The sequence below is a fragment of the Pantherophis guttatus genome, chromosome 2 (genome assembly GCF_059756535.1).
Source record: "Pantherophis guttatus breed Tessera chromosome 2, ASM5975653v1, whole genome shotgun sequence".
Classification (NCBI taxonomy): domain Eukaryota; kingdom Metazoa; phylum Chordata; class Lepidosauria; order Squamata; family Colubridae; genus Pantherophis; species Pantherophis guttatus.
In genome coordinates this window covers 208,657,276-208,671,265 of record NC_142064.1, presented here as the reverse complement: position 1 = coordinate 208,671,265, position 13,990 = coordinate 208,657,276, and the positions used below count along the sequence as shown (strand labels likewise).

At 40.4% G+C, this 13,990-nt stretch overlaps 1 protein-coding gene across 2 annotated transcripts; it reads left to right on the top strand.

Moving 5' to 3' along the window:
- Window positions 1-4,723: 4,723 nt before the first annotated feature.
- On the top strand, window positions 4,724-11,575 carry LSMEM2 (leucine rich single-pass membrane protein 2). Of its 2 annotated transcripts, none has more exons than XM_087887688.1 (4): window positions 4,724-4,836; window positions 8,267-8,410; window positions 8,616-8,855; window positions 11,049-11,575. In XM_087887688.1, exons 1-4 carry the CDS (start codon window positions 4,815-4,817, stop codon window positions 11,180-11,182), a joined length of 540 nt encoding a protein of 179 aa, XP_087743814.1. In that variant the 5' UTR covers window positions 4,724-4,814; the 3' UTR covers window positions 11,183-11,575. The 2 variants fall into 2 exon arrangements, with proteins under 2 accessions (XP_087743814.1, XP_087743815.1); XM_087887689.1 differs by lacking the exon at window positions 4,724-4,836 and adding an exon at window positions 5,000-5,090.
- Window positions 11,576-13,990: the final 2,415 nt, after the last annotated feature.

The following is a 13,990-nucleotide window of genomic DNA, read 5'->3' as shown; positions in this document are numbered from 1 at the left end:
TGCCATTTCAATGCTGTGCTTTGATCTGAATCCAGACCTAAAAGAATCCGGGTAATTGGTTTCATCCAGGGTTCTTTGCAGCTGGGCACCAACCACTTTCTCAACAATCTTCCCTAAAAAGGGAAGACTGGAGACTACATAAATGTTGCCTAATACTATTGGGTCGAAGGAGAGCATCTTGAAAAGGGGGATGCACCACTGCGTCCTTCAGGGTAGGAGGTGCTACCCTCTTCTGGAAAGAGGCATTAATCACTGCTTGAATCAAACCACATGCCACCTCTTTGGAGGCCTTAACCAACCAGAAGAGGCATGGGTCCAGAATGTAGGTGGCCAAGCTCACACGTGGCCCTATCCCCTTCCTCAAGAAGTCCCCCAGAACCATACATCTTGGGAACTCCATTGCTAGCCCAGATTTAGAATCCAAGAATGTGGGCAGGGATGCTGCTACATTACAGAGAATAAGATAAGTGAATAGTAATTCCCACTGATCCCTATGGACCAACCTCACAAAAAAGATCTCATACAGTACTTGATGATGTCTGGTGCAGAACCACTAATGTCCAGCAGAGGCTCATGGAAGACAATAGCTACACATCCACCCCTATCTTGGAGTCCTAGTTGGTACGACATTCAAAATTCCAGTGGCATATTTCAGAGAGGGTAGCCCCCCCCCCCCACTCCACACTCAACCCAGTATCAGGCCAGGCCATAAAATGGTGTAATGGTATGTGGGAATGACCTTAGGAGACGGGCGAAGAGCCACAGCCGGGGGAATGGTCAGATAAGTGGTAATTTACCCTGTAGAGGAATGTGATTGCAGCAAACATCTCAGAAGGGACCCTCCCTAGTTGCTTGAGGTGTAAAGACAAGGGGGGGAATGTATTTTTAGACTTGCAAGATTCTATTAATACCTTGCAATAAAATAAAATTACCGTATTTTTCAGAGTATAAGACGCACCTACCTTTTTTGTTGTTTTTTTTATAAAAAGTTTTTTTTTATTTTTTAGGCAAACACACACACATACAAACATACAATGTATTTTCTTTGAACAGAGTATTTGGTCAGTTCACAAATTTAAACAGTGTTTAGTCATTTCAATTAAATTTACAATTTCTATATTTACTTTTTGCCATATTTATTCCTCATCTATTTTTTTTAATCCAATATTACCCTTCATCCTCATCACTAATCTTAATCAAATTCCATTTTTCCCTTCTATTCTATATTATACCCCTTCCCATTGTCATCTATTTTATATCCCTCCTCACATTGGTTAATTATGTAATATTACAATTGTTTAATACAAATTCAATATGTTAATATAAATCAATTAGTTATATAACTATTGTTTTTTGTATATTAATCAATATGAACATGAATATTCCAATTATTTCCATGCAATCTAATTTCTTACAAATCAATTATATTTACCAATAATAATAAACTAAATAATTTTCCCCATATATTCCTCCAAACCACAACTTAACCATTTCTACTTTCAATACAATATACAATAGTATCTCAATTATTACAATTCCCTAGTTAAATAGAGCTTTCCCCTTATGTGACTCATTTTCACATCTTAAACTCTCCCAATAACCCAAATAGTTTTGCCCATATAATCCTCCAAATCACAACTTAATCATTTCTACTTTCATCACAATATATAATTAAAAATATTTCAATTGTTACAATTTCCCTAATTAAATTTAAAAATGTTCTAGCTGTTATCCAAGCTACAGCTTAATCCTTTGTACTTTCACCACCATATACCATATTTCAATTGTTACAGTTTATACTTATTCATATTTCTAAAAAAAATAATAAAATGAAAACTTATCATTGTCTAGATTTTAAAAATACAAAGACAAATATTCCAGTTATTATTCATTCATTTTTACAATCATGATTTCCCATTTATTTCTTACTACTATTCATATTTCAATTTTAAATATGTATAACATCTTTCTCTTTCATTTCTTTTTCTTTTTCTCCCTTCCCATTTTTATTTTTGCCTTTTTCTTTCTCCTTTTTTTCTTTTGTGTTTTAAAATCTTGAACTCTCCTCTTTTGCCCTAAATTTCCCATTGTTTGCACCTACCTTTTTTGGTGAGGAAAAAGAAGAAAAAGAAATCTTTCTCTGCCTGCCTAATTTTGTGATGTTACAGCAAACAGCCTGCTTTATTTTCATTTTCGTTTTCAGCATAGCTTGAACAAGGGGAAAAAAAAATCTGCTCCAGCAATTTACTTCTTTGCAGCAAGCAGCAGAGTGCTGCGCAAAACAGCTAAGAGCAAATCAGCTGAGAGTCGGAGGCCGATCCAATCAACTTACCAATTCGATCTTACTTACCTGGTAAGATTCGATCCAATTGAATCTTACCAGGCTCAAAGTTGACTCAGCCTTCCATCCTTTCTAAGGTAGGTTAAATGAGGACCCAGTTTGTGGGGGCAATAAGCTGACTTTGTATAAATATACAGAAGTATGAAGGCTATTGCTTAACGCATTGTAAGCCACCCTGAGTCTCCGGAGAAGGACGGCATATAAATCAAATTAAAAAAAAAAAACTTGTGCTAATTAGCCTGTCTGAAGCTGAAAGGAGCTGTTTTTTCTTGCTGTTTGCTTGCAAGGAGGTAACTGCTGCGAGGCAGAGGCCAAAGGGTGGGGGCCAGTGCGTGGGTGGGGCTACATTCAGTGTATAAGACGCACCTAAATTTTCACCCCCTTTTAGGGAAGAAAAAGGTGTGTCTTATACTCCGAAAAATGTGATAGGTCATCTAGGTAAGCTTCTTGATTTGCAAGGCTGACACCATTGGTAATGCAAAAAGGTAAGTGCAGAACTGCCTAGATCCCATTATATTACAACAGAGAATCTGGTGGAAAGAAACATATTTTTTTAAAAAAGTAAGACTATGGACAGACCACAAGTTGAGACTAGTCTCTCACAAATGATGTTCTCTCAGAGTCTGGAGGTGTGTGTGTGTGTGTGTCCCTGCATGTATGAGACAGAGACAGAGAGAAAGACAAAGACAGAGACAGACAGACAGAGAGAATGTAAGAGAGAGAGATTCAGACCACTGGGGTAATTCAATATAACAGTCACCAAACTGATTTCCTGGAACATCTGTAAAGTTATCATGGGTGAGTATTGAGAAATTGCTGGGAACACAGATTTAGAAATATAGTAAAAAAAATGAACGGGTTAAAATATTGTGGGAATACCAAATACAAACTGATGAAGTCTTGGCTCATAACACACCAGATTTAGCTGAGGTTGAAAAGAATAAACTGTGAACAATTGATGTAGCAATACCAGAGGATAATAGAGCACAAAGAACTGGAGAAGGTTACAAAGTATCAAGATCTTAAAATCAAAATTGAAAGATTATAGCATAAACTATCAGTGGTAGTCCCAGTGGCTATTGGCACGCTAGGTGCCATAGCAAAAATCTTGAATGGCATTTAGAAAATGAGCATTGACAAAATTTCCACCTGTCAATTGCAAAAGACCACAATCCTTGGATCTGTATATATATTATGCCAATATATTATGGCATATGTGTTTGGCTGCCCAAGAACAAGCCTTGCAGACCAATTAAATGAAAGCAAAAATTCAACATGTCAGCAACAACAGCAAATGTTGCTTATGCAACGAGAAAGATGAAACAGTGGATCACCTTCTCAGCAGCTGCAGCAAAATCTCATGGACTATCTACAACATCATGATCGAGTTGCCACAATCATACACTGGAAGCTTTGCCAGAAGTTTGGGTTCGAATGCAGCAAAAATTAATGGGAACACCAAATTGAGAAAGTTCTTGAAAATGAGCAAGTCAAGATCCTTTGGGACTTTCAGATCCAAACAGGCAGACCTCTGGCCCACAACATGCCTGGCATCACTATTGCGGAAAAGAAAAAAAAAAATCTGGTTCATTGATATTGCAATATCAGGTGATGCAAAATTGAGGTGAAACAACTAGAAAAAATAACAAACTATCATGATTTGCAATTTTAAGTTGAGCAATTATGGAGGAAGAAATCAATGGTTGTACTGATAGTAATAGGAGTCCTTGGAGCAATACTCAAAGGGCTGCTGAGATACATGGAAATTTTGAACTTATTAGACCTAAATATCCTGACTTTACAAAAAAAAACACAACAAAACCCAAACTCTACCCTACTCAGATCTGCCTATATACTCAGACGCTACTTTAACAACTCTTAGGTCCTTGGTTAGGACTTGGACTGTTCAGTTTTTACCAGTCCCAGACTGAATCGAATTAACTATCATCATCATCAACATCATTATCATCATCATCCTTGTTTTAAGGTATGCAATACAGAATTCCAGAGACTTGGGAAATACTGCCAAGATGCTCACTATTCCTTACGGCTGAAGAATTTTTGTTCAGAAGGTACCAGAGAAGAAAGTTGCAACTTCCCCATTACTCTAACCTAAATGTCCCCATGTTTTCTGATTTTCCCTTTCCATCTAGCATTTTCTGTCCATAGGGAATTGTCTCTCACATCCGCAACTCCTTCTCTTTTCAACCAGCTTTCCAATATTTGCTGTAGCCTTATATAGTTCATGGTCTCTCCACCCAGCATTTCTTTTCTGGCTCTATCAATAGCTCCTCCTTGGGCTCTCTTATTCCTATTTTAAGCCCAAACAGCTGACCTGACAGGCAGAAGCCTATGTTTACTTCCCTATCTGTTCCCAGAGGACCTGATAGGCCTCGCATAGCGGCTTCTGAAAACTTGCCCCCACTTTGAGCTACCTCCAGGACAGCCGTAGAAAAAGAAGTTGATCTATAGGATGTCCGATGAAATTGGAGAAGGTATGGTCTGTGTGAGGCCTCTTTTGTAGAGCACATACCGTATATTTATCATGCCAAAGGGATGAGCTTTCTACCTTCTAGCTCCTAGGTGTGTGAAGCTGTACAGCTGGAAGAGAAAGGCTGTTCACCTGTTGTCCTAGGAAGAGTGAAAAAAATGTTCATGGGAGCCGTTTCTAGTATTTTTCCTCAGCCAAAGTATAATGGTCAAACATCCCGTTTTGATTGTCAGTGACAAAGAAACCTATGGTATGCAGGTAAATATGTGAAGGAAAGAGACCTTGGTCTGATTTATAGAATTTTGTTCAGACAAATGTGTTGCTATTATTGTGCAAATAGATATTATATTGCATGGGCAGTTATTTCTTAAATATTCGTTCGTAGTTCCTGCAGCCCAGTTATATATAATGCATTATTACGGTATAAATTTCTATGGAATAGCAGCAGGTGATTGAGAATCCTGATACCCTTTTTTGTTATGTTGTTATGTTTTATATTGTTCTGTTCTGTTATAGATCCTGCATTATTGCAAATTTCTATAGAATAGTGGCAGGCAACTGATTCCTTTCTTTGTGGGTCTCCAGATATCCTTTCAATTGTCATTGACAAAAGTCAGTGCTAGCATTTATCTCTTCTGAAATAGAAGGTATGTAGATAGATAGTGTAAGTCCTAAAAAAAAAAGGGGGGGGGGTTGTCATGGTTTAAAAAACAACAATAGTTGCCTTCAAAAACTCAGTACAGTCACGAGAAAGTCTCAGGCTAACCCTTTTTACATTATTTTCCCTTGCCATTAGAGCTTTTGCCTACCATGCAAAAAATTAGGTGGTGAATGGCACAAAGGTGAAATGATGCTGGCCTCTATCATGTCATTGTTATTTTTAGTTGGGGTGGGGGACCATTTCCAGTCCCAGGGCTGCATGCAGCCTCCCACCCACCTGTCCAGGATAACTGAAAACCAATGGCAGAATTTCTCATGATTCTGATACCCCTTGCCCTAAACAGACGTATCACCATCGAAATAAATACATAAATAAATCACATAAAAATTCACAGCCCACCTGTGATTCTGCCCACATATATATGCCACATATATTCTTAAACATTGCCTGTACATTAAAAACATTTAAAAAATGTAATGAACTCACTCAACGGTCTTCTTTCTTGTTGCCAAATATCATATATCAGCATTTGACTGCTGTGAACCAGGTAACATTATTCCTCTGATCTTTGGTGCTCTTCCCTTCCCAAAAATCTAAGAAAACTAATGCAGCCTTTATGACTGGTACACATCTATAGCCTTATCTGACATTAGCCTTATGTGACACTAATCCTTGTTTAAAGGCATATAAATTGATGAACATGACCACAATCTGATGAAGTGAATTTCATAGTTTATTTATTTATTTATTTATTTATTTATTTATTTATTTATTTATTCGATTTATATGCTGCCCTTCTCCGGAAACTCAGGGCGGCTTACAATGCATTAAGCAATAGCCTTCATACTTTTGTATATACCTGCTTAGTAGGGCTTTTTGGCCCTCCCGAGCGGTGTTCTATTTTATACAAAGTCAGCTTATTGCCCCCACAAACCGGTTCTCATTTTACCTACCTCGGAAGGATGAGTCAACCTTATAAGTTGGCTTGTATACTATAGAAAGAAGCATTTTCTCAATAAATTCAAGCTTTATGACCTGTTCCACATGATGATGCGGCCTAAATTCATATGTGTTAGTGCTTACCAAAATGATATAATTTTGTCTAAACTCACAAACCATTTAATTTTTCTTCACAAAGCTCAACAATTCTAAAACTGTTGTTCTTCCTCTTATAATTAATTGTGTGTGTTTTTAAGACCCATTGTTATTATAGTGAGAGCATTTCCTGCCGTATCTTACTTTGGAATCTTTTAAATTGTTCATGATTACCTGATGGCTTGGCACTTATTGTATGTAGTTTGTTCCTTTGGCTGCATGTCCTGGGCATGCAGGCATTCCTTATTGTCATTGTTCTAAGATTAAGATAGTCCTGTACAGTCCTGTAATTCCCCTTAACCATCTGAGAATCTTTAAAAACTCATTTTCTGTTCCCCTTTCTAAATTCCAACTTAAGCTACTTACACCTTGCCAAGTTGTGTAGAGCTCCGGTAATATTCAAGGGGTGCTTTCACAAAAGATGTTTTTTGTAACCAAGCAGCACAAAGCATCACTTTTCCATCCATCCTTTAGGTCCAAAGGGTAGGAAGGGATCCCTGCCTTCTAAGTTGTTCTTAAAGGTGCAATTATGCTGTGAGTGTGTCCATTGTGCCCTTGAAAAACATGACCCCAAATTGAAAACCAAGATCTAGCTGCCAGGAAACTTGTCCCGCCCAGGGATCAGTTGCCAGCTTGGCAGCAATTTGGTTCATTAACAACTGTCTCCCTGGCAGAGGTTCAGCAGGCAGAGTTTTCATTCAGACACCCTGTAATCTATTGTTGTGACAACAACCACAACCTGATGGGTCAGAGTGAAAGAATTGTGCTAAGGAGAGAAAAACAGAAGTTCAGCAAAAGCATCCAGTTGCATCTCTTGTCAACAGTTTTGCAGACTGACAGCCTTTCCCCAACTCTCTCCAAGCGGGGGAAAGGGGAGACACTGTCATCACTGGCTGTCACTGCCAACAATAATGTGGCAATGAAAAGACGGAGGATTTAAGTCACTGGCTGTCTGCCTTCGGAGCCAAATCCACTGCACTCTTCACCCTGCCCCATTGCGTAGAGAATTTGGACCAATAAAATTGCATTCATCCTTTGCCTGTACCAAGAGGCTCCACAGGGTTACTTAATAGGCAAATAGTATTCTGATGACTCCGATAACAGGAACCAGATTGTTGCTCTTTTCCTGGTGTGAAAGGAGACTCTGCAGTTCATGGGGTACAGTACAGTAAAGGATACTGATTGCGATAGAAGGTACTAGCCTCAAAAGAAGGGGACACGATTGAAGTGTTTGTAGGAATGCCGAATTTTGGGCCATTGGCCAGTAAGGTCATTCCACACAGAGGCAAGAGTTTCAGTTTAAATAAAATTGTATTACTGCATTTGCTTTGTGGTGTTGCATGTTACAGTAACATGATCCTTCATATGCTGGCAGTTGGCTCAATACTTGATTCCAAGAGAGTTATCTAAAGGTGAAATGATTTTAGAAACATTAGCAATAATTGAATAAACAGATGGATTTGGTTGTTTTCCACCTCTCCATTGGTTAGAAGCTGCAGGAAGCAAGTAGGAAAATAAAAAAGGACAAGTCCCCATTTAAAAAGGGCAACAATCTTTTTCCCGTCTAGGGTAGAAAAATATCCATCGGACTTTAGAGCACAAGGAGATCAAATTTGCAGCCAGTTCTGGAAGACTGGTTGCCATTCACCTGCCAAATGCCCTTTCCTTTTCTGTGCAGATACTCCGGTGAAGGAGTCTGCTTCCTCTGACAGGGATCTTGTTGAACATGATGAGATGGAAGACATCAATTTGCACACAGTGGAATCTATTAGCGATCTGCACTATGACTCCATCAGAAGTGAGGACACCAAGGCTTCTGAAGGTAATCAAGTAAATGAATGAATGTTTTCAAGAAGATTTGAGGTTATCTATGCCCTTTCATTGTTTGAACTGTTTCTGGCAAGCTTGCGTTGACTGAAGCAGATGGCTGAAGAGCCCTGGGACAGTCCCCTGACCAAAAACCTATTACGGTTTTCTTCCATTTCTGTTCGTTCCACCCCCCCCACCCCCACCCCTTTCTTCTGCAGGAAACAGCCAGTCCCAGGCCACAACTCCAGGGTCTCCACATAAGGCTTCCTTCAAGCATTTCTCTTTCCCAAATGAAGATAACTCAGCCTTTCCCCCAGCCCAGAATTTCCACCTTCTCTCTACTTTCACCTGCTGCCCTTGCTTCAGACCTGCTTGTTGCCCCACTGCCTTCTTTGCTCTCCTTGGAGTGCTTGTCGTGACCAGTCTTGGCTTAGCAACCCTGGCTGTGTACCTGAGTGGTAAGTCTGAAGTTTTGTGGGCTACACCTGGGGTGGGTTTCAGCAGGTTCTGACCAGTTCTGGAGAACCGATAGCGGAAATTTTGAGTTCAGAGAACCAGTAAATACCACCTGACTGGCCCCGCCCCATCTATTCTCTGCCTCCCGAGTCCCAGCTGATCGGGTGGAAATGGGGATTTTACAGTATCCTTCCCCTGGAGTGGGGAGGGAATTGAGATTTTACAGTATCCTTCCCCTGCCACACCCACCAAGCCACGCCCAGATCTGGTAGTAAAATTTTTTGAATTCCACCACTGGGCTTAGTTATTTCCATAACTAAGGAGATAATGAAAAGTTCAAGGTAGTATCTAATTTGTATTCGCCATAGGGAAGAAAGCATTTTCATTGAGTATTCCCTTTTGAAGTCTGACCAAGCAGAAGTTTTGATGGGAATTCATTATATGCCACAAAGGTTCTTCTGGATAAGTTAAGAGGAAAAACATAGGTTTTTGAATACACACTACTTCTAATCACTCTGCTTCTCTTTTCTTTTTTCAAAATGTAGCTGTTGACATAACATTTATTTTTTCACATTCAGTATGTGAAGCTGTATTTTAACTTACATTGTTGTGAAATAATTTGATATCTACATAGTTATACTTTGGCTTGCCTGTTACATAAATCACATGGAATACTCTTCCCACTGTAAACACAAATATGGAAGCTCATGCTTAAATTTAGCCAGGTGCCTTCTTTGCAAATAAAATATGGTTGCAAGCTTTTGTAAGCCCCCTTCTACCACCAGGAAAGAAAGAAAACAACAACAAACACCAGAATTCTAGGTTCTCTTATCTGGGTCAGCCCTCAGGATTACACCAATTTAGGAAGGCTTCAGAATGCCAGCGTAAATAAGAACATATCTGTATAACATTTAAAGCAGTTTACCAGCTTGCTTCTAATAAACAATTGTTGTCTAAACTGCAAAACCGGGTTCACACGACACAATAAACCCTAAGGGTGATTTGTTTAGATCTTGTGGTGCTCCCTGGTGGGGTGCCTTTTGTTATTTTGGAATGAAAGTATCATCCCCAAGACCAATTAATTTTTCTACTACCACTAAATCCTTTTCTGATTTGGAAATTTTTCCAAATTTTTTTCGTCTCCTTTTCTCTAGATAAGAGGTAACACAATTGGTGGGATGTGAGGATGGTACAGAATAGCAGTCATTTTTTAAAATAACATTTGAACAAACAATCAAATTAACATTTATTATTTAATTTTAAAAGAATTGTAAACAGGCTCCTTAAAATTACAATTCAGGTTAAATTCTTCAGAGTATTCTAGCTGTCACAGTAAGATTACAAAATATTTGTAGACTTCTAATCCTTTCTTCACAATAAATATCCATTCCTAACCCTGTTGCTTTGACAGAGGATTCCTGTGATCAGAGTCTGAGCATCCCTCAGACCTGTCCTTTTACCTACTTATGCTTCCCAAAGCTTCCTTTGCTCTCCCTGAATTTAACTCGGGAGGGAGGGTTACTTTTTTTTGGGGCGTGAGTTCTAATAACCAGTCGCAAGTTTACTGTAGCATGTTAATATAGCCATTGTAATGTCCAAGCCATAGTTCAAAGCTTTCTTCTGCCAATCCAACCTCTTGGGGTTTATTCAGGAAACTCATCTGCAAAGTGAGCACTGTACTTAGTCAAAATGTGAACCATGAGGGAAAGTGGAATATTTCTTCCCAGAACATTAAATAGCTTCATGTTGAATCAATCAGCTTCCTTGAGCTTGGGATGACCCCAGTCCCTCTCAACACCAGTCAAGCAGAGTGACATTTTGACATTAGAAATGGCTGGCTGCTCTATGGTCACCACAGCCCTCTCAATAAGTCCAAGCCCTCTTCAGTCTCCCATCCCCTAAGTACACATATTTTGCTGGCATGGGAAGGCATGTTTCATACACCTAGTTGAGTCTAGTTCCTCACCAAGATGTAAGGAGGGTTTCGATTTCAGCTTGTTATCTCTGCTGACCGGCTTTATCGGCTCAGAGACATGGGACTCGTAATCCAAAATTTGCAAATGGGATAGGGATCTAAATGTAAAGGTTGAGAGGTTTGGATATATCAAGGTGACATGGGGTCATATCAAAATGGTGCAGAAAGAGAAGCCCTATAAACGTCTTATATTAGTCATGTGATTTCTCTTTCTTTTTAGTCTTACAGCGTGAGTCACTCCGTAATCTTGCCCAGTGGCTGGAGTCTCAAGAGGAGGCCATCCGGCAAATGAGAGCTGTGAGTTTACAGCTATGGAGACAGCTAAATGCCAGTGAGGTGGAGGTCCAGACCTGACCTGAGCCAGACTTCCATCCTCTCTTTTGGGGAGGCTTAGTTCCAGAGCAGAAGAGTGGAAGCCAACTCATTGCTTTGCCAGTTTGAAGGAAATGGAGCATGGTGGCTTGGATGATCTAATCTCTAAAGCCAAAAGCAGTCCTACAGAAGCACTGAAGGGTCTTCCAGCTGCTGCAATCTGTAGGACAAATACAGGGCCACTTGAGATTGTCCAGGGAGGACACTGTGGGGCAGATACCTGACCAAGAATCCTATTAAGCAGGCTTCCAGCAGCATAACACATGCTTTGTTTCCCATTGATTGCAGTACTTTAAGAGCTACTATTGAGCACCTTTTTCAAAATGCACTGCTCAATTTGGTATGTATTTTTTTTTAAATAAAAAATGTTGCAGATAGGGATGTTTGAAGAATTATAATTAAAAACCTTAGGTTTCTTTGATCTTCAGGTTTTGCTGAAAAGGGGGTTCCATCTATAGAAAAGAGACCGTTAGTATGTAAAGAACAAGACTTGGGCACAGAATCCAGTTATTGTCTTGGGTTAATAAAAGAGGGGGGAGAGCATTTGTTATCAGCCCTGAAAACTTTCTTCAGAAAATTTCATTCTTTGTTAAGTGTAACAGAAATCAGCCACACAAGCAAAGCTATTTCCTACCTAGCTCTCCACAAGTCAAAATAGGGATTAGGGATAATCCTGTAGCTCAAACCAAGATTATGAATATGTACAGATTATAAATTTCCTACCACCAAATTTAAATTTTGTTTTTTGTTTTTTTTTTAAATAGGAGAATGCCCGTTAGAAAAATGCCTGTGGTCACCCTTTTGTTGAACAATGCTAACTTTTCTTTGGAAGCAGAGAGGATAATGACAAGGTATTCCTTTTCCGAAATTAGGCTAGGTTGATCCACACAGCAACACCGTCACTTGCCTGCTGCCCTTGGAATTGAAAGAAGGGATGGCAATGCAAAAATCACACCCTTCCCCTGCCTATCTTCAGCAATAGGGCTAGATATATTACCGCTGGCCAGAGTTTAATGTAGATTGCAGGACAGAGATTGGAGGATTCCTTTATTCCCTTCCCGATTGCTCAGCTGAGCATACCGGCAGACAAAGTAATTGGGCGCTAGACGTGGGAGGGCTAGAGAAGTTGATGCGGTAGTACTACACATCTTCAGAGCAATTTTTTTGTGTAAATACTATTCCTTCAAAGTCATTCTGCTCTGCTCCTGAAGGAAGAAAGCATGCTGGGAACAGTAACATTGACCTGACTTGCTAGAGATGCAATGTGGATGGAATTGTTCCACCAGCAAAACTGCAATCACTCTGTGGTTCAAACTGAACCCCTTTCCCAACCTCTTTTCTTCACAGTCACGCACCTACCCAAGCAGTGGCATTAGTGGGAAAGTGGGAGGGTCCCAACTGCTGCAGGTTTCCACCTGATGGCTGCTGGTGAAGATGGCTTCTTAGCCAAACTCTATGTGGCTACAGCACCATGGTATTGTAGTTGTGCTTTTTCAACTTGTACTTCTTAGGGAGAATGTAAAGGTGGGAAGAGCTGGAAGTGGAGGCAAATCCTGGCCTCCCTGACTCATAGCCTTGTGCTATGGGTGAGGGACAGAGGGCCCATCAGAGATGCTGCTTCTTGCTGTCTCACAGATAGTAAAAAAAGGTTCCCCTCGCACATATGTGCTAGTCGTTCCCAACTCTAGAGGGTGGTGCTCATCTCCATTTCAAAGCCGAAGAGCCAGCGCTGTCCGAAGACATCTCCGTGGTCATGTGGCCAGCATGACTAAACGCCAAAGGCGCAAGGAATGCTGTTACCTTCCCACCAAAGATGGTCCATACTGCACTATATACCATACTGCACTAGATAGCGCCCCTACAGCAGGAGTGTCAAACTCACGTCGGCACAGCAGCATCCCATGACAGATCGCAACTTACCCTCCCCCCCTTTGCTAAACCGGGCGTGGGTGTGGCCAGTGCATGATGCATCCGGCCCGCAGGCTGAGTTTGACAGCCCTGCCCTACAGCATATCTTTGTCTTCTGCTGCAGGACCCACAAGAGAGAGAAGCCCTGCAGGCATTCTTCTCCCTTGGGGAAATAGTTCTGCTTTCTGCTTTCCAGTAGGTGTTTCCATTGGTAAGCAGATTTTTTTTTTTGCTTTGTTCAATGTTTTCTTAAAAAAAATTATACAAGAGATGTCCAGTTTCTTGACAGTCGAATTAGAAAAGGTCACAAGGCCCAGCAGCTACTCAAGCAGTGTTGCAATGGGCCAATGAGTGACCGTTGGATCACCAACTTGTTGACTCTTCTCCCACGTGACCTAGAATGGTTCCAAGGCTGATTTCCAACCTTTGTTGACTTCTCCCCCTGACCTTGAATGGCTCCATGGCAGATCTCATTGGAAAATATCCCCCTTCTTTGGGAACACCTTGGACTGGTTTCAACCTGCTTCAGTGGTAGTCTGGCAAGAAGATGGAGACTCCAGAGTGGAGTCATGTTCTCAGCAAATGGCAATCAGCTTCAAATTAGGGTAAGGAGATTGTGTGGGAGATCTCTGCTTCTGCAACCACCATTCAAAATGCACTGTGACATAAGAATATGCAACTGGTTAGAAGCAAATGCAAAGCCAGCAAGGAGCTGCATGTGCATTTGAAAGGCTACATCTTGGTAATCTGGATGGGATGCCATCAGGAACAACATGTACAACAGGATTGTACATGGGGCAGGGAAAAAGCAAGACACGGAAAGCTGTCATAAAGCACTTGCATGTTGTTGGAAAAATTAAGTGGGGATAACTATGAAATCAT

What these genes read in the sequence shown, in the direction of transcription:
- LSMEM2 (XM_087887688.1), top strand. Translation starts at nt 4,815, where the DNA reads ATGTCCGATGAAATTGGAGAAG. An exon ending in GTCCGATGAAATTGGAGAAG is followed by an intron (nt 4,837 to 8,266) that starts GTATGGTCTGTG and finishes TTTTCTGTGCAG; the next exon opens with ATACTCCGGTGAAGGAGTCT. An exon ending in GGACACCAAGGCTTCTGAAG is followed by an intron (nt 8,411 to 8,615) that starts GTAATCAAGTAA and finishes TTTCTTCTGCAG; the next exon opens with GAAACAGCCAGTCCCAGGCC.